This window comes from Bufo gargarizans, unplaced genomic scaffold (assembly GCF_014858855.1).
Source record: "Bufo gargarizans isolate SCDJY-AF-19 unplaced genomic scaffold, ASM1485885v1 original_scaffold_842_pilon, whole genome shotgun sequence".
Lineage (NCBI taxonomy): Eukaryota > Metazoa > Chordata > Amphibia > Anura > Bufonidae > Bufo > Bufo gargarizans.
Window position 1 is genome coordinate 140712 of NW_025334723.1, and position 21392 is coordinate 162103.

A 21392-nucleotide genomic window follows, 5' to 3' on the forward strand; every position below is an offset into this window, starting at 1 on the left:
TGGTCCGGTGATGCTCTTCTTTGGAAAATCAGATGTCCACTAGTTTCACACCCTTTACCAAATTTCCCATCTGCCCTATGGAGATGTCCTAGCGGAGGTGCTGTGTCTTTTGGGAGCAGGTGAAAATTCTTGACTCCACCTCATTTGAAGATATGCAAGGGTGACAAGATGTTGTGACCCAATCCACAGCACATCAACTGTCCTGGGCTGCATAAGTGACATCTCTATCCACAGAACAGACTAGACACCTGGTACAGAATGTGAGGTTGGCAGATGTTGAATTTTCTGAAGAGGAGCATCACGTGATCAGGTTCCAGAGAGGTTGATCCATGCAACTTCGAGACAATAAGCATACTGGAAACGTTCTTTTACAGGCAAGTTATGATTAATTAAGGTGTGCTGCTAGGTCCCACTGGGTTTCGGAAAACTCTTTAAAAGGGAACCTGTCACATTGAACATGGTGTCTTACGCGGAAGGCAACATGTCATGGAGCAGGATGAGCTGTGCAGATTGATAAATAGCTTTATGGGAAAAGATTTAGTATAACTTCTGTTCCATTCATTTAAATTCCTGCTCATTCAGGGCTTTGAAGTCCAGGAAGCAGTCCTATCATTGATTGACAGCCTTCCCTCTATGATTGTGCATACAGAGAGAGCTGTCAATCACTCATAGGAACTTCTCATTAACTTCAAAGCCCAGAACAAGCAGGAACGTAAACTAATAAAATACAATTTATATGAATCTTTTCCCACAAAACTATATATCTGAATTCTCAACTCATCTAGCTCTATAACATTTTGCTTGCAAAATACTTAGTATTTTTATATCAAAGGTTCCCTTTAAAAGCTAAACCATTGAGCAGCCAATGTCAGGCATACAGTGACGAAAGGGTCAAATGTAGCAACATCTGCTCAACCTCTCTGGTGCTAGCAGTTTTATTTCAAAATTTAGGTTTTACACAAAATACAGTATCTATTAGTGCATATTTCAATGATTTGTGGTGTCCTAGGTATTGTTGCAATAATGATGTTTATCCTCAGTTCTTTTCCAGAGATGAAGCTTCATCATAACTACAGCTATAATACTTGCCCTGGAGTTAGAAAAAGTACAGAGGAGACCGACTCTACGCAAAGGGCCTGGAAGATCTCAAATAACTGAATTTGTTTAGCCTTGAAAAAAAGACGTCTAAGGGGGGACATGATTGACCTTTACAAATATTTAAACGGCTAATACAAAAAATATCAAGGGAAACTATTCTGTCAAACCCCCTAAAAAATAAATTTAAAAAAAGTCACTTCCTACGCATGGAAAAAGAAAAGATTCAGTCATAGGAGGCGACAAGTATTCTTTACAGTAAGGTCTGTGAATCTCTGGAATAGCCTGCCACAGGAGCTGGTCACAGTAAATACAGTAGATGGCTTCAAAAAAGGTTTGGGTGACTTCTTTATTCAAAATAACATTGAGGCTTAGGACAATATATAGAAATCTTGTTCTACAAACCCTTTCCCTTTGGCCCAACCACTTTTAAAAAAGATTGACATGGATCCAGGGATTTGTTCCGTGGATCAATATAGCAGGATTACAGTTAAGTTTGGACTTGATGGACTTCTGTCTTTTTCCAACCTTAACAACCATGAGTTCCAAACAAATGAACAGGACAATATCCATGTATACCAACATCAATGGTCACAACTGTATAGTCCCAAAAAAGTATAGGCATAAACACAGTTACTGCCAGACATCAGGAATCTGCAAATTGCAAACACATATGGGCAGCATAGTGGCTCAGTGGTTAGCACTGGTGCCTTTGAGTGCTGGAGTCCTAGGTTTAAAGCCGACCAAGGCAATATCTGCATGCAGTTTGTATGTTCTCCTTGTGTTTGCGTGTGTTTTCTCTGGGTACTCTGGTTTCCTCCCACACTCCAAAGACATATTCATAGGGAACCTAGATTGTGATCTCCATTGGGGACAGTTTGATGCTACTGTCTGTAAAGAGCTGCGGAATATATAAGCGCATAAAATAAATGGATGCGAAAAACTGCAGACCCTTTCACTTTATTGACATTTTGTTATGCCGTGGCATTGTGATAAGCCAATAATGACAAAATGAAAACAACTGTAAAACTAAAATACTGCATTGACATGATTATTTTGACCATTTACTGTATATCTCCTTAGTTTTCTTAGAAATTTTAGTTTGTACACCTGGATTTGGGGATTTTCTGACATTCTTCTCTACAGATCATCTCAAGCTCTGTCAGGTTTGATGGGGACTGTCAGTGGACAGCTATTTTCGGGTTCCTTTCTGGCCACTCTGCCATAAAGCCCATGTTGGTGGAGTGTGGCAGTGATGGCTGACCTTCTGGAAATGTTTCCCATCTGCGCACAGTAGCTGGAGTTCAACCAGGTTTACCATTGGGTTCTTGTTCACCTCTCTTCCTTGGCCACCTTCTCCTCCAATTACTTAATTTGGTGAGGTAGCCAGCTCTAGGAAGAGTTGTTCTAAACTTCTTCCATTTAAGGATTATGGAGGAGGCCCCTGTGCTCTTGGGAACATTCAGTGTAGCAGAATTGTTGCACCCTTCTCCAGATCTGTAAATGTGTAAACCCCACGTATCAGTAGGGCTCCAGTTCTGTGTGTGTTGAATCAGTGTGGTGTTGTTGTGGTACCAGTGTTAAGACAACCAACCTATTGGTGTCCGGAACTTGGGCCCAGGTCCCAGGACACCAAGCAATAGGGTATACCCAATTGTGGTTAACTGTCACCAACCACCCACCTGCACATATATCTTCTCAAATTAAATGAGAGAAAAGCAAGTCTTTACACAAATTTGCATTGCCACCTGACAGTTTTAAAATGTGTGGTTTTTGTGGGGTATCTATCAACTCCCCTTTTTAAATGAACTTAATAAAGTATTTGGCTTTTATTTTCCAAATTAGTAGACCCCTATAGGGACTTTCTTTGGTCTTTCCACAGAATCCTGTCTCTACAGGCAGTTCTTTCCTCCTCATGGCTTCATTTTTGCTTTGATATGCATAATCAGCTATGAGACCTTATATGGACAGTGATATGTCTTTCCAAATAATGTCCAATCAACTGAATTTACCACAGGGGGACAGGTGCCGAAACATCTCAAAGATGATCAAGAGAAATGGGAGTGCTAAATTTTAAGTGTCATAGCAAAAGGTCTGAATACTTATGTCCATATGAAATTTTACCTTTTTAAGCAATTTACAAAATATGCCAAAAATTCTGTTTTGAATTACTCATTATGGATTATTCAATGCAGATTGATAGGGAAAAAAGTGTTCTTTATTTTATTTTAGCAACATAAAATGTGAAAAAAAAAATGAAATAATCTTAAGATTTTCTGAATGCATTGTATATGGTATGAAATGCCTCTATATATTAGTGAATACATAAACAGATGTAACAAATACAGAAAAGTAATCAAATTCATAACAAATTTTTCAAAAGGTTCTAATTCCAGCATAACTTTTGTGATTTGTCCCGCATGAAATCACTTAAAAATGGCAGCCACCATTGTACAGATTCTGAAGACAAAAGAAGGCATCTGTCACCAAAATGTGATTTTTTTAAAAACTATTTTTAGAAAAAAAAAATAAATCCAACAGTACAGTGTGTTTTTAAACAGATAGTTTATTCTTACTACCACCCGTTTACCTATAGCCCTATACAGTATGTCACTTTAAATTTGACATCACTTATGCCGTCTTGGCATTAACATCTTGAAAGGGGTTGGAGACAGTGCTAAGAGGTTGTTTCAGGGCAATAGGGTCACTTTCAATTCAGATCAAATTTATTCAGACCAAATCAAATCTGACAATCCAATCAATATACCGTAATTGGACACATTATATATATATATATATATATATATATATATATATATATATTATTTTTTTTTTTTATTATTATTATTATTATATAATGCAACATGAATGTGGATTTCAGCTCAGCAGCTTTCATCTGAGGGCTTTTTTTTTTTTACTCCAGTTCGACTATACAGTTGTGAACCCTGGTCGTTGTCTTGTTTATATGTTTGTGACTTATCTTTTAATGTTTATGAATTTGCACTGAAAAACTAAAAGAGATTTCATATATTTAATATTGGTAGGTTAAACAATAATCTTAAAAGGGGTTTTACAGGATTTTTATATTGACGGCCTATCCGCAGGCTAGGACATCCATATCTGATCACTAATGGGTCTGATTCCTGGCACGCCCACAGGCTCAGCTGTTTGGAGAGACTGTGGCGCTCAAGTGAGCATTGCAACCTCTTGTTACGCCAGTGATGTCACATTGATTGGTCACAAGTAGTGTTGAGCAAAGCATCCAAAGCGGAATTCGGTCCGAAGTTTAGGAAAACTTTGATTTTAAAACTAATCAAAATTTCCCCGCACTTCATGGTAACAAATTTGTTTTCCTAAAATGGTGGCTGCGCGTGTTAGAAAGTGAGAGTAAATGTAAAGGAGACAAGCAAGGGAACGCAATATCATCCATAATGCCGTGCAGCCAGCCAGTCCGCAGATAGCCATCCCCCTGGATGTCACAGCTAGTCAGAGCTCTATAAAACCCTGACCCAGTCATGTGTTCTTATTGCTAAAATCCCCTCAAACAGTTAACACTGTAGTATATCACTACAGTACATGACAAATTTGCATCAGTCTACACAGATAAATGTACAAAGCCTATTGTGCTAAATAAAGTATAGTTATGGACCGGAGGAAGCTAATCACAGAAATCAAGGATGAAGCCTTTTAGTTTAGCTCTATTATTCTGTTTTGCTCAACTGCTGTAGCAACTTGATGATATACTGAAATGTCATGTTAGAAATCTTATACTAGAAAAAGGAAAAAAATTGCATGCATATAGAGGCTGAAAAAAACAAAGTATTTTTATGGCAGACAAGTCACATATATATTACATAACTGAAATCTTCAGACTGTCTTCTCTCGTTTAGACAAAGAGAAAAAAACAAACAGGCCAAGCACTAATAAAACCTAAATCACGGGTGTACAGTACACTGTGCTTGAGCACTAGCTGCATTTAACCAAGGTACCAGCTCAAAAGCTGCAAACAACCTACAAAGAAGAAACAAGCCCAAAACAGTGCCCATAAAATATAATAAAGCTTTATTGTGTATACAAATATCATAAAAAAAATTTATTTAAAAAAATAAATCACATGATGGGGGCGGAGCTAGCGCCTGAACAGCATGGACGCTTAAGGCTGAAGCTCAGTGATTGATATCACCACCGAAGCCTTTTATCATATGCTGGCGCACCGATCATGGTGAAAACCGGAGGTCCCAGAACCGGAGACCAAACCGCACAAGACAGGGGAGCTCCCACCACCGGGGAAATGGATAAATTCATCAAGAAAGCAGCGGCGCTACATGTATCCAGAGACCCTAAGATGGCGCCGACCCCGACGGGCGCCATGCGCTCTAAACACTCTGAGCTGCTGGATCAAGCCACCGGAGGGGAAGAAGACGCAGATAACCTCCTATCTCACGCACCTTCTTGAAGGAGATACTATCCTCTTCCCTGGCATCTGCCCTGTAACCTCTAAGCTCCGACCTTGCTGCTATTAAGCAGGAAATATCACAAGTGGGAGGCCGAGTGGAAACACTTGAAAACACACAGGAAGCCATCATACGGCACCAAACGGAAGTGTCCCAGCGTTTCCAGGCCATTCAACATAAGATGAACTGCCTCTGCAACTTCCTGGAGGATCAGGAAAATAGAGGTAGGCGCAATAACTTGTGATTCCGTGGTGTCCCCGAATCCGTGGACACAGGTGACATCCCTAGCACAGTGGTGCAAATATGCATGTCCCTCCTTGGCCCAGAAACAGCCCATGAGGTTATACTAGAAAGAGCACACCGAGCTCTAGGGCCTAAACCTGCTGCCTCAGCCCCACCAAGGGACATTATATGTAAATTCCTCAGCTTCCCTGTTAAAGAGGCTGTCATTTTTAAAGCCTGTCAAGCTGGAAAAGTGTCCTGGGATGGACACGACATCCAAATCTTCCAAGATTTAGCCCAATCCACCCTGGACAAAAGAAGAGCCCCGAGACCGCTGACAAGCTGGCTCAGAGATCACAGGATCCCTTACAGATGGTCCTTTCCATTTGGCTTATCATTTATGTATGAAGGTCGCAGATTCTCCTTATCCAATTATATGGATCTGGACTCAATTTACGATCATCTCCAGATAGAGCCCCTCAAGATCGAAAACTGGGACCCCATTCAGGACTTATCCAACCTCCCTGAAATTCCACATCCAGGCACCTGGGAACGTCAACGCACCCCCAAGCGTCAAAAGAGTCCTAGGAATTCTAGAAGAACAACATCCAGAAGACTCCCTATGGACAACTGAATATATTCTCACAGGATTCTCTCATGTCCGCCAGTTCTTTAACCACTTGGTGATGACTAAGGTGTTTTTTCTCTTCTCCCCATATTCCGTTGCAGGGGATACCATGCCTATTCTCCATCTAGTTATGCTAGTATTATTTGCCAGTTATATTGTTAATCCTTTTGTTTCAGGATGTATATTGATCAGCAGATCATTCAAATCCCCACAGAGGGAAAAAATACTATATGTCTATCCGTGCTGTGCAGAGGGTTGTAAATCAGTGCCCCTTGCGGTGAGAAGTGATGGAGCAGTACCACTCACTCTATAACACTGTATGGCGGATTTACAAATTACCTCTTACAATGTAATAGGTTTCAATGCCCCTTCCAAACGCTGCCAAATCTTCTCAGAATAAAAAAAAAAAAAAATATTTAAAAAAAGGGCTGCTCCATCGTTCTCCTTTAGGAGACACATTTAATCACTATCCAAACCTCTCCCACTCCTATTTCTCCACTTGGTATCATTGTGGTTCTAACTCATCTGCTTCTAGGGGGGTCAGCGTGGGCTTCAGTAAAAGCACCCCATTCACCTACTTGGATCATATTCAAGACCCTGAGGGCAGATTTATCATTTTAAAAGGTAATATAGCGAACCAGATATACACGTTTATTAATGTGTACGCTCCAAACGTCAACCAGGCTACATGGCTCCATAAAACTCTTAAGATGTTTGACCACTTTAGAGAAGGAAGCGAAGCGCTGCTACAAAACAAAAATACAACATCATTTTACAAGCTCGGATTCCCGACGCATGTGGCAGGGTATCAAGTCCATTACGAATTATAAGAGCAACACCTGTTCTATCAACACTGGAAATTCTTTCTCTCCTGATGACCTAAATAATTTTTTTGCACAATTTGACAAAGACAATGAGCTGCCTATCATCAAATTAGCCCAGCAAGAGGCTCCATCATGTTCCCTGATGCTGAGAGCACATGGGGTAGAATGGGCCTTAAAGAGACACTGACAGGGCCAATAAGCATATTGAGGTATATATATGGCAGTACAGGTCTTATATTGGGTATTACAATCATATAAGTATCCCCCCTGTCCACATTATACATACAGTAAACTTTAAGTTTTATAACCTGCTCCAACGGTCTTCAATCTGCCCAAGGGGCGGCGTTTCACCTCTCTTGCGCCCAGCCAGCCTCCCCCAACTGCCGCTTTGAAGCGCCGCCCAGCTCATGAATATTCAGTTTGCTGGGCGCCTTCTGCGGTCCCCGCTCTGAAGCGCTTCGCTTAACAGTGCCCGGCGCATGCACCGGATCTTGTGAAGTCGGGGACAGTAAGCGCCACCCAGCGAAGTGAATATTGATGAGCTGGGCGGCGCTTACTGTACCGGACTTCACAAGATCCGGCGCATGCGCCGGGCACTGTTAAGCGAAGCGCTTCAGAGCGGGGACCGCAGAAGCCGCCCAGCAAACTGAATATTCATGAGCTGGGCGGCGCTTCAAAGCGGCAGTTGGGGGAGGCTGGCTGGGCGCAAGAGAGGTGAAACGCCGCCCCTTGGGCAGATTGAAGACCGTTGGAGCAGGTTATAAAACTTAAAGTTTACTGTATGTATAATGTGGACAGGGGGGATACTTATATGATTGTAATACCCAATATAAGACCTGTACTGCCATATATATACCTCAATATGCTTATTGGCCCTGTCAGTGTCCCTTTAAAACCACATTAATCCCCACAAAGCAGCTGGCCCCGATGAAGTTCCTGGAAAAGTCCTAAAAACTGTGCTAAACAGCTGAAAACAGTGTTTACCAGTATGTTTAACAGCTCACTAGAGCAGGTCATTGTCCCCACTTGCCTGAAGTCCTCCACAATTGTCCCAATTCCAAAACAGGCCGGGGTGAAGACCTTAAGTGATTATCGCCCGGTGGCTCTCACTCCTATTGCTATGAAGTGCTTTGAACAACTTGTCCTCAGGCACATTAAGGGCAAGATTTGCACCTCCATGGACCAATACCAGTTTGCTTACAGAGCACATAGGTCAACTGAGGATGCTGTTTCACTTACCCTTCACACTGCACTGTCACACCTGGAGCAGAGAGACAGCTATGTGCGGATGCTGTTCATTGATTACAGCTCGGCCTTTAACACCATCCCTCCCAACAAGTTGGCAACGAAACTGAACAACTTGGGTCTCAGCTCACACCTGTGCAACTGGATACTGGATTTTCTTACAAAAAGACCACAAATCGTACGCATGGGCAAGCACTTTTCTTCATCCTTAACACTAAACACTGGGGTACCGCAAGGCTGTGTGTTGAGCCCTCTCCTTTACTCCCTCTTCACAAATGACTGTAAACCTATTCACAATACCAATACCATTATAAAATTTGCAGATGACACGACCGTGATAGGCCTAATCTCCAACAATGATGAAACAGCCTATAGGAAAGAGGTTGAGAACCTAGAGAGATTGAGTAAGAACAACAACCTCATACTCAATACCAAGAAAATAAAAGGAGCTAATTCTGGATTTTAGGAAAAAGAAACAAAATGGACACCATCCCATTAGCATTAATGGTGGAAACGTGGAGATAGTTCAAAGTTTCAGATTCTTGGGAGTTCAGATTAGTCAGGACCTGTCATGGATAAAAAAACACAACAGAAATTACCAAAAAAGGCCTTCAGAGGCTTTATTTTCTGAGGAGTCTGAAGAAAGCACAACTCCCAAAACAGCTGCTAGTCAATTTTTACAGGTGCACCGTAGAATCTGTTATCACATACTGCATTACAGTGTGGTACTCCGGCTGCTCTTCTGAGGACAAGAAGTCCCTCAAGCGCTTCATCAGAATGGCTGGCAGAATCACTGGTACTCAGTTACCATCACTGGATGACATCTTCACTGCTCGCTGCAGCAACAGGGCAAAAATTATCTGCGGGGATCCAACTCACCCCGGCCACAGCCTTTTCATTCCCCTACCCTCTGGTAGGTGTCTTAGAGCCCTACATGCCCGCACCACTAGGCTGAAGAACAGCTTTTACCCCAAAACAATCAGTCTCCTAAATGCTCGGAGATTATTGCCCCTTCCTAGGATAGAAACTACCACAGACTGAAAGTGACTGCTGCATTCACGAACCCATGATGATCTCTTGTCTGCAGTGGTGTCTGAATCAGTGTGTGTATATACTCATAAGCACTTCCTACTTTGCTCTTGCTATATATATGCTGTGAACTGTGAATAGTAATGCCTTCTAGTGCAATGTATATATTTTTTTTCTAGTGTAATGCTTTAGTTTAAATGTCAGTTCTTGTTCCTCTGTCCATGGCATCTAGGATTGCTCCAAACAACATTTCATTGTATTGTACATTGTATTACATTGTATTGTACAGTGACAATAAAGGCATCTTATCTCTTATCTGTTATGGGAGGGGACCTTAACCTTACTCTGGTCCCTCCAGTGGACTCCTCCTCCCAAAAGTCTGCTATCTCAAAAAAAGCTTTAAGCAAATTAAGGAAATCTCTTCATGACCGGCGCTTGGTTGACGCCTGGAGAACCTTACATCCCAACGTTAAGGATTACACATTTTACTCCAATTCGCATGGTTCATACCAGCGCTTGGACTATCTATTGGTTTCCTCCGAACACATTCAGTTATGCTCTAAGGCCCAAATTGGCTCTATCAGCCTATCCGACCATGCCCCTGTATGGATTCATATACTCACCCCCAATAGACCTATTAAAATGTTCAACTGGAAACTTAATGAACAATTGATCCAAACTCCAGCAAAAAAAGAAAATGTCCTTAAATGGCTGAGAGATTTTTTTCTCATCCAACAACACCCCTGATATCCACCCCTATACCCTTTGGGCCACCCATAAAGCTTATATCCGGGGTCAACTGATAAGCTTAGGCTCCCATACAAAAAAATGAAGACTTCACTGCATTGACTCCCTCCTGAATGATATTAGGGATATTGAAACCCTTCATAATAAATCCCTGCTAGATTCCCATTTAACAAAATTAGCGCTCCTCAGAGCTGAACTAAAAAACCTACTAAAAATATCCAATTTGCTAAATACTTCCTATACGCACAATATAAATACTTCGCCCACGGAGACAAGGTGTCCAAATTTATGATGTCTAGAATCAAAAAAAGGAAGGCCCAAAACTTTATTTGCTAAATTTGCAGTAATGAAGGCACTATGCTCACTAATACACAAGACATATCTCAGAGGTTCTCGACATTTTATCGCTCCCTATATAACTTACCTCCCCAGAAAAGTGATACATTGAGTTCTACACATCAAGACTTGATAGAACTCTTCCTCCGAACTATTAAAATACCCCAAAATTAACAAAACTCATATAAAAGGCACTAAACTCTCCATTCACTAGTGATGAACTTCTCCTAGCAATTAAACAACTCCCTAAAGGAAAGGCCCCCGGCCCAGATGGGTTTCCGGCTCTCTATTTCCGCTCTTTTAATTCCGTCCTCCTGCCTCACTTGCTTAATATTTGCAATCAAACCTTACAGGGTGACCCTCTCTCCCATGAGATGACAAAAGCTCATATTACCATTATCCCCAAAGAAGGGAAGGACCCTACTGAATGTGGCAATTACCGCCCTATATCTCTATTAAATATAGACCTAAAGCTATTAGCTAAACTACTAGCAAACTGACTAGCCCCTCTCCTACCCCAACTTATCCATAGAGACCAAACAGGCTTTATTAAAGGCAGAGAGGGAAAGGATAACACTGCAAAAGTACTAAACGTTCTACTCCACGCCTCAAAACACCACCTTCCCTTAGTCCTGATCAGCACCAATGCCAAAAAAGCATTCGACCGAGTACATTGGAATTTTATGTACAGCACTATGAAGCAGTTTGGAATACCTTTTGCCTTTATACGCTCTATCCAAGCTATGTACACCAATGCCTCGGCGTCTGTGCTGATTAATGACACTACCTCACAACCCTTCCCCATAAGGAATGGGACTAGACAGGGATGCCCCCTCTCCCCCTTGATCTTCGTCCTGATAATCGAACCCCTCCTCGCTCTCATACGTTCAGAGAACGACATTAAAAAGGTCTTAAACTAGGAGATCAAGAACATAAAATTGCAGCGTTTGCTGACGACCTTCTGATAATGTCCTCCAACCCTGAAACCTCTCTCCAGCTTATCTACTCTATGCTGGAGAAATTTAGCTTTTTCTCCAACTTAAAAATAAACATGAAAAAATCCCACATTCTCAGTATAGGACTCAGTCTTAGACTCAGATACAAACTAATCCTCTCTTCACCTTTCAATTGAGATTCCCTATATAACATACTTAGGAGTTAAAATCCACTCTGATCTCCCAGCATTATACACACTAAATTATCTCCCTCTACTAAGCTCTATCAAAAGTCAACTAGAAGCTTTAAACCCTCCTTTGCTATCCTGGTTTGGACGTAAAAACATGGTCATGTCACTTGTCCTAGCCAGACTAAATTACCTCCTCCAGGTCCTTCCCATCCCTATACCCATCCCTGGAAAAATCCATTTGCTCCTTCATATGGAATGGCAAAAAAGCAAGAATTAACATCAATACCTTACAGAGACCTAGAACTCAGGGGGGTATAGGCCTCTCTAACCCCCTATTATATAATAAAGCCATACTTCTCTCCAGAGCCCTAGACTGGTTTAGATTCCCTGAACAAAAGTCTTGGGTTGGTATGGAAACCCCTGAATATCTCCCGACCCCAAGAGCCCTACTAGTGGATCCTCACCACAATATCTTTTTAACCCTTAAACACAATTCTCTGGCGACAGCTACTCGAGGCCTGGAGATGGTTCCAAAGCTCAAATTTGGGGTTCCCATCTGCCTCCCCCCTGGTCCAGGTCAGAGATGTGATAAGCTTAGCCCCTCTAGAACTCAGACAAAGTGTCCCCAAAAGTCTACGTTCCTCTAAAGTACGTATTCTCACTATATTATTGAAGAGCGAGAAAGGAAGGTTGGACCGTGACTCCCTCATCTCCTCCCTCCCTGAGATCGAATCCCAGCCTCACATGCTCTCTTTCATGTTTACTTACATCAACAAACACGTTCCTCTGAGCTCTCTTCTCAGACCTCTCACCTGGTTTGAAAGCCTTCTTCATAACCATTCTCCTCCGAGGAAACCTATATCCTCACTATACAGATATCTCAGTAAGACTATTTCACCTCCAAAACCTTCCTTTATAAGCCAATGGGAAAAAGATTTAAATACCCATTTCTCACCTGAGGATAAACTCCTACTTTTTAAAACACCACATATATCCTCTAGATGTATCAGAATCCAGGAAAATGGATATAAAGTACTAACTAGATGGTACAAAACACCTGATGTTACCTGCCGTTATGATAGTAATGGTTCTGACGCCTGTTGGAGATGCGGTGAAGGTCGTGGAACAATGTTTCATATTTGGTGGGCTTGTCCTGCTATCCTTAGCTGGTGGGATAATATCTATAAAAAATTCTATGAAATTTGCAATTCTAATATCACCCCCTCACCACTGTTGGCTCTTTTGGGTCTGTCACATGACCACAAGACAAAATTCCCCCCCCCCCCTTCAAGATCCTAATTGTAACCGCCCGACTCCTAATCCCTACCCATTGGTTGTCAACAGACCTCCCTTCCTTAGATCACCGGTTCAACAAAGTTGACTCTATCTATAGATTTGAAGAGATAGCGGCTTGGGAAAACAGATCTCACCACAAATTTAGGACTCTCTGGGAAATTTGGAGATCCTTTGGAGGCTACCACTAACTTAGTCATCCACACTGCCTTGCTACACAGATATGTTTATACCTATGGTCCTCTTCCAGAGCCCGGATAAGAAGTCTACAGAACAAAAGCCTTCTTAGCATACATCCTTATTGTTGTTATGTCGTTTTGTGTTTACTATTTGTTACCAAAACAACTCTTTGTATAACGGGAGTTTACTCCTCCTTCTCATTGAATTGATACAAATGTAACAGATATCTATTTTTCAATAAAGCTTTTGAAAAAAAAATCAAAAAAAAAAAAATCACATGATGGAAGGACAGGTGGCAGAAAGGTGTCTTCTCTTGTTTAGTACTTGGGCCGTAAAACTGAGCCACTGTGAAGACATACTCAGTTCCAGTATGGAGATCCTTCAGTAGATCCAGGGCACTATAGTTCCCATATAAGTAACCAGTGCACTTGTTAAGACCCATAACTCAACTAACAATAAAGGGGTTGTCTCATCATGGACAAAGGGGGCATATCGCTAGGATATGCCCCCATTGTCTTATAGGTGCGGGTCCCACTGCTGGGACCCGCAACTATATCGAGAACGGAGCCTAGCAAGTAAAGGAGTGCGCACTGCGCATACGCAGCTGCCCTCCATTCATTTTCTATGGGGCCGGCGAAAATAGCTGTCGGCCCCATAGAAATGAATGGGAGTGGGAGCCGTACATGCGTGGTACACTCCCATTCACTTCTATGGGGAGCCGGCTTGCTGGTGGCCGGAACGGAGTCCTCCAGCCACCACCTTGCAGGGATCTGTACCTATAAGACAATGGGGGCATATCCTAGCGATATGCCCCCATTGTCTATGATTATACAACACCTTTAATAAGAGGAGTATGTATTTTTATTTATGTATTTCTCAGAGTTTAGAAAGATGCACTAGACTAAGCTTTTTTGGAAATATTGGGCATTTTTACTGAGTGCCTAAAGGATCACAATGATACACAGCATACAGATGTGTCCTTCCTTACCTTTCTTCTAGGCTGGACATGTCCTTGTATATCTGTCAGAAGATGACCATGTTTTACAAACATGATTTTGCAATATACTATCACGAGATGTCTTTCCTATATGTGTTTGTGTGGCCACACATTGTTTTGTGAATTGCAACTAGTAAATGGTTTAGCTAGCATGTTGCATAAGGGAAGGATTACATTCTTAGTTTTATAATTGCCCAATATAGTTACATGAATTCCACATTATTATTTTTTATGATCTCTGCTTGTTGTCATATATAGATCAGCTGATAATGTTTACATAGGTAAAATATATCTTGTGCTTTACGAAATAGGTGAAGTTTTATTTTCTTTGATCCACTCATTTTTTGCATTCTTTTCAAAAAAGCACAGTCTCCCACAAAATTTGTATGCTCTGTCCTGTTAGAACATGATGTAAACTGCAGTGAAGAAGTGGCGTACATAGAGAAGTAAGGGCCCTATAGCAAGGATCAAACCAGGCACCCCAGGGTTTCTTCCTATACCCTTTTCAATTACCTGGGCCATTTTTCCACTGACTTATTTGCTAAAAGTTGTTCCTTTAGATCAGGCATGCTCAACCTGCGGCCCTCCAGCTGTTGCTAAACTACAACTCCCAGCATGCCCGGACAGTCTACAGCTATCAGCCTACAGCAGGGCATGATGGGAGTTGTAGTTTTACAACAGCTGGAAAACCGCAGGTTGAGCATCCCTGCTTTAGAGGGTAGAGTACTGACCAAGTTTTCCCCTCCAGTAGAAAAGAGGGGATGATCCCAACTAATATTCTAAAATTCGAAGAACATACCCCATAAAAATTAATTGATAAAAACATACATGTACCACACATATATATATATATATATATAGATATAGATAGATGTGATTGGCGTGGGGAAACTGTGTATCCGACACTCAGTCTGCCTGCTGGATCAATCACTGTAGCATACACCAATCAGTAATAATAAAACCGTGTGACGGCGAAATCCCAATCAGGTGGTAACGTGGCCAGGCCCTGAAAATGCTAATGGAGCATATGGCAGCGTATCAACACTGTCCCAATCAGATGAAGCAAGTGGTGACGTACAGATTCTGTCCCAGTGTCTATGACACTCTAGCTGGAACCGGACTAAACAATAATTGTGTTGTTGTGTAATAGCCCAGTTCAATGTCCAGCACACTTGTAGTTCAACATCCACAATAGTCAAATTAGCTGACTCACAATCTCTTACACAAGTAGCGATGCTCATAAACAAGCCCGGTCTTACCCCTCTTCACTGTTTCTTCCGCAGCGTTGATCCCAGGTGGCCGCACACCAGCGGCGTCCCACGTGGTGTGCTCGGCCTATGCGTGGCGTCCCACGTGACCTGGTTACCTAGAGGACCGGATGGACGCTCTGGTGACGTGAATGATGAGTGACTGCTCTCCAATCCTTAGGTTAGAGCTGATTTAATAACTTTGCTCCTTTGGTTGCCGGCTTTGTTTTCCTTTAAATAAATCCATGCTCACTCAGGATTTATTTAAAGGAAAACAAAGCCGGCAACCAAAGGAGCAAAGTTATTAAATCAGCTCTAACCTAAGGATTGGAGAGCAGTCACTCAACATTCACGTCACCAGAGCGTCCATCCGGTCCCCTAGGTAACCAGGTCACGTGGGACGCCACGCATAGGCCGAGCACACCACGTGGGACGCCGCTGGTGTGCTGCCACCTGGGATCAACGCTGCGGAAGAAACAGTGAAGAGGGGTAAGACCGGGCTTGTTTATGAGCATCGCTACTTGTGTAAGAGATTGTGAGTCAGCTAATTTGACTATTGTGGATGTTGAACTACAAGTGTGCCGGACATTGAACTGGGCTATTACACAACTACACAATTATTGTTTAGTCCGGTTCCGGCTAGAGTGTCATAGACACTGGGACAGAATCTGTACGTCACCACTTGCTTCATCTGATTGGGACAGTGTTGATACGCTGCCATATGCTCCATTAGCATTTTCAGGGCCTGGCCACGTTACCACCTGATTGGGATTTCGCCGTCACACGGTTTAATTATTACTGATTGGTGTATGCAACAGTGATTGATCCATCGGGCAGACTGAGTGTCGAATACACAGTTTCCCCACGCCAATCACATCTATATATATGTGGTACATGTATGTTTTTATCAATTAATTTAAGGGTTTGTTCTTAGAATTTTAGAACATTAAAGTACATTATCACTATATACACCGTTTGTGTTTCCCTTTTGAGTGTGCCCCCTCATATTGGTTTATACTTCAAGATGCAGTAAATGTCTTCAGCATTCATACTTCAGTTTGTAAGAAGTTTAAACATTTTCTTATGACAATTTTTCATTCTGAAGAAGGTGCAATATTACATTAAATATAAACATAACATTTACTATTTGACAGAAAACATACAGTATGGTCGAACATGTCTGAAATGTGATAAAACGAAAATGTATTGGATTCATCCATTCTGCAAGATGAGTACAATGTTTTCTGGAAAGACATACAGTATTGGACAAGAATAGAATTGTATAAATTGGTTCTTGATGCCTGACACATTCCACCTCAGTTTCCTAATGAACTCTAATGAATGGCCAACGTTCACCAGAATCCACATTAATATGTTTTTTTTGTATCTTTAGAAACATTATGGCTGCCGTGTTCTAAGGATCATTCTATGGATTTGCATTTGAATGATATAGAACCATCTTTTCCAGATAATTATATTATATTCATTTTAGTAACCATATAGTTTACATGAGAGTATGAAGCCTTCAGGTTTTCAACCTTAATGTTTTAGAACTATAGATAATGCTCCATTGATTTAATGAACAACTGCAAAAACGGGGGTCAGTCAGCATATCCCAATGTGTAGGTGCACGCTCCCATGGCTAGAAACATACAGGTAAAAAAAGAGACAATGCAGAAGCTGCTAATTTGTTATTATGTAGGGTGAACTATCACCCTAAAAGATGTGGCGGCTGCTACAGGGCCTACAGTGGCGGGGAACTGTTAGGCCCGGGCCTTACCTGCCTGTACAAACACACACAAAGTAATAATGATTGACTGTCATCCATTATGACCCAGACCTCATTCCACAGCCTGTGCTCTCTGCAGCAGGCATGATGCAGTGAAATCATCACTCCCGATAGGATGAGTAGAAAAGTGCATGGGTCGAGGATCATCCTCTGGCCTGTGCACTCTCCTACTCAGCAGGCATGATTATTTCACTGCATCACACCTGCTGCTGGGAATAGCTGGATGTGCTCCGTTAAAGGGGCTAGGTGAGCATTACCTTTTTTTTTATTATTAGGGACTTAACCAATATACTGGTGACACTACTGGGGAGCACTGATGTATGGGATCGTTAAGTGGGAACACTACTATGAGGGGGTTCCAGGAGGCATAACTACTGTGCGGGGGCTCTATAGAGCCATTCTCCTGTTCAGAGGCACTAAGCAGAAATAACAACTGAGTGGTTGGGGTTGAATGGAAAGGAAGGATAGTCTTGACTAGTTGCTCGCGGGAGGGAAGCATTCCAAAATTTTCTATGGACCCTAGTCTTTTCTAGATATGCCCCCAGTAGCTATGGAACTTCTCCAGCATACAAAATATATAGTATCTCACATTGATATATGTGTCAATTGCCAACAGACATGTGGTACCTCAGTTCAGCACTGTACTACAGAGGTAACTTGGGGGAATCTTTGTAATAGCATCACATGGCACATTCATATGGTATCTGAGCAGGGTTTCTCAACTCCGATCCTCAGGACCTACCTACCGATCAGGATTTGACAATATCCCACAGAATGAATGCCTGTGGCAAGTCCTGATGCATGGACACTAATTATATCACCTGCTCAATACTAAAGAAATCCTAAAAACATGACTGGTAGGTGGATCCCGAGGACCGGACTTGAGAAACCCTGTATCAGAGGCATAGAGAAGTAGAACACTGGGCCCTTAGACTTCTGTGGGAACTTTATTACGGCTATGCAGATTTCTGAACTTTTATACAGAGCTATAATACAGCCGTGTGCATGATGCCTAACTCTTTTCAGTTTAATTTGAATGTGGATAAAGCTTGGGAAGCAGGAACATCAAACAGCAAGTGATAGAATGTCTACAAAATTCACACTTGGCAACAAAATCAATTCCCCTAGTAGAAAAGAAAAATGTATCTAACAATATACCCAGCAGAGCATTGAAATACCACTTTAACAAAAGGAATATTGCATAAATGTCTTTTTAACAAATATATCAAATGGACCATAGCAGTGCTGCTTTAAAAAATAAATGGTGCTTAAATTGATATAAACTGATAACTGTTTTACAATCTGTCTTTCTATTACACCCAATGGTTCACATCAAGCTCATTCTGGTTGCAGATTTTGTGTATGAAAGAAAAACAATGTACTATACACTAAATCAGATTGGATTCAGGATATCGAGAGGGAGAACAAGTAGGGCATTTTTTTCTTGATCTTAGAGACATTTACAATACATTCAGACCATTATGTCTTTTAAGATAACCTCACCCCAAGTTAATGCATTAAAGAGGACTTAGGACCTCTATCGACTTATCTATTTTAGTAACCCCTTACGTTGCCCATGGAATAATGATTCGGGAACAACTTTTCCTGTAACTTCATATTGCTACTAGAGGTTTATGAATGAATCTGCAACGAGGTGTTTGCAGGTGTGACACTACGACTCTGATTGGATAGTATCGGACTGTGCAGGGACACCCCCCCAACTAGTAACACCTAGTTCCAGACTCACTCATAAACTTCTAGTACCAATAACTAAAAACCAGAACAACATAAAGCCATAGTCAAAGATAATCCAGAATTCTTAAAGGGGTATTCCAGTTTTTATTTTATTTTTTATGTATTTTTTATGCGTTTATATAAAAAGGAAATCAAACATTTTTAATACACATGCATTTCAAATTCTTTACCATTCCTTTCTTATATCAAGCAGTTGACCTATATACATATGCACAGTAGGATGGTATAGTTCTGTGTAATTTATCGATGGCCTAACTGAAACATAGCATCAGTCATGTGACACCCTTCACATCTTGTATTTCTTTACATTCAGTAAGCAACCGTGTTACTTGACATACATGTGCTACAGTAGGTCAGCACAAAGGACAAATCCATATGCTAAATAAATAAGACTAGTAATAGATTAATGATTTTGATTGTGGTTATTACAGTAACTACATCAATGTGTGTATTGACATGACTACCTGTCTGTAGGTGATGTTGCAAAATTGCTGCCTGTTTCTAGGTGATATTGTAGAATGGCTGCCTGTCTCCAAGTGATCTTGTCATGTTGTCAATAAAGTTTAGTGTGTAAAAAAACACAACACAGACACAGATCTGTTTCTACATAGACACTGACAGACATGTTGAGGTACTGCTGCAGTAATACTGTTATGTTCTGATCCTCAATACTTTACTATTACCTGTTGGTAATTGGTACTTTACTATTAACTGGGCAGTTACTTGTGAGGGTCACATGATGGCTCGCATGATGCCACATTTAGTCTTATCCAGCTCTCCTATGGATGCATTTTACTGGACTAAAGTAGGCCATACCATTTTTTTTTTCTTTAGGGAGAGGATAATGTTTGGATATATAAAAGTCTGCAGGTAAAATTTTAATTAGATGTATATTTAAAAAAAAAAATGTTCAACATCCTATTCTCTAAATAAATAAGTGTAATCAGTAAGACTGGAATACCTCATTAATGCACTAGGAATAAAATTATTTTGCAAAACAAACACGTCAGCAGAGGTGACAGGCCCCGTGCTATGATCCATTGCATCTTTTCTGACATGGAAATGTTCCGACATTCTAAAAATGATAAAAATTTGGAAAAAAATGATATCCAGCCCTAAACTGTACCAATAAAACTACAAATCATTCTGCAAAAAACAAGCCCTTACACAGCTTATAGGTCGAAGAAAACACAAATCATTTTATTTCCATAAAATAGGTGTCTATTGTGAAAATGTAATAAAACATAAAAAATATATAAAAAAAATAAACAATGCAAACTTGGTATTGCCACATTTGTACAAGCAAAATGGTGGCAGGCGGCCTATCGCGAGCAAATGGAGCAGATAGGGTATTATTATTATATTTTTTTTACCCTATTTCAGGGTAAATCGACTCACTACCACGAAGCACGAGGAAATTCAGCTTTGCTGCGAAACAAATTTAGCCTGAAATTCAGATCGAAGTTCACTAGTTATCTTAGGTAGGAAAGACAAAATTCTATTATGAATGAAGAGAAATTGACACTTTGCGGTATGTTGTACAACAGAAGTTAAATCTACCAGATTAGATTTCACTTTACATCTCATATATAGTCTTAGTTAAGGTTTCAATTCGGTAAGCACAAAAGTAAAATTTGAATATTCTTCCCAATCAATTGATTTCTTGATGCTTATACTGAAAGAGCGGATAATAAGAAACAAGAAAAAAAGACAAATAGACTTACCTTTATTTACAGTTGTGTGCTTCTGTAGTTTTGGGGGTACACCCTGACCATGTTCTCGATCACCCACAAAATTATGAAACCATCTTCTTCTCAGCTGCCTTAACTCTGAATTTCGTGAGATCAGCCAAAGTGGCTGGTCAAGTAAACCATTACTTTCTTGTTTCTCTTGAATATTTCCACCTGCTAATCCTTTTGTATTCCAGTATGAAAATCGAAACATCCTTTGTTCCAGATATCTATCAAGAGGCATCAAACCATCAACTGCTGAGCCCTGCACATTAGCAGTTCCTCTGTTATTTTGCTGAATCACCAGGTAAGACCTTTGTAAAAGCAGCAGACTTCCAGCCATTAAGTAGGCAATGGTGAGAAAGAAGAGAAAAAACTGAGCCCGCCTTAGGAATTTCTGTAGACTAAAAAAAGGTTTGGCCATGCCCTCGCCAAAAAAACTAAGGAATGTTAAAAAAAAAAAAAAAAAAAAAAAGAGAAAATGAAAAGAAACCAAACAAATTGTTTGAATTTATTTTCTTAAATAATATCCTTCAGAAAATTAAACTCAGGTCCATTTACAGTTCCCATGAAACGTAGCCACATTTTAGCTATGTATGGCTACACCTTTGTAAATTCTGTTCAATAGTTTCAAAGGTCTGCTCCATAATCTTGGATTCTTTACTTACTGGAAGTATTTCACAGCCTCTGAAAAA

General features: G+C 40.8%; 1 protein-coding gene across 1 annotated transcript in view; it reads right to left on the reverse strand.

Moving 5' to 3' along the window:
* LOC122924136 (WSC domain-containing protein 1-like) overlaps window positions 1-21124 on the reverse strand; it is a gene marked incomplete at its 3' end in the record, with an annotated part of 137427 nt that extends 116303 nt beyond the window's left edge. The window contains exon 1 of the mRNA XM_044275068.1: window positions 20692-21124. Coding sequence (XP_044131003.1) covers window positions 20692-21121 — 430 coding nt within the window. The remainder of the gene's footprint in view (window positions 1-20691) is intronic.
* Window positions 21125-21392: the final 268 nt, after the last annotated feature.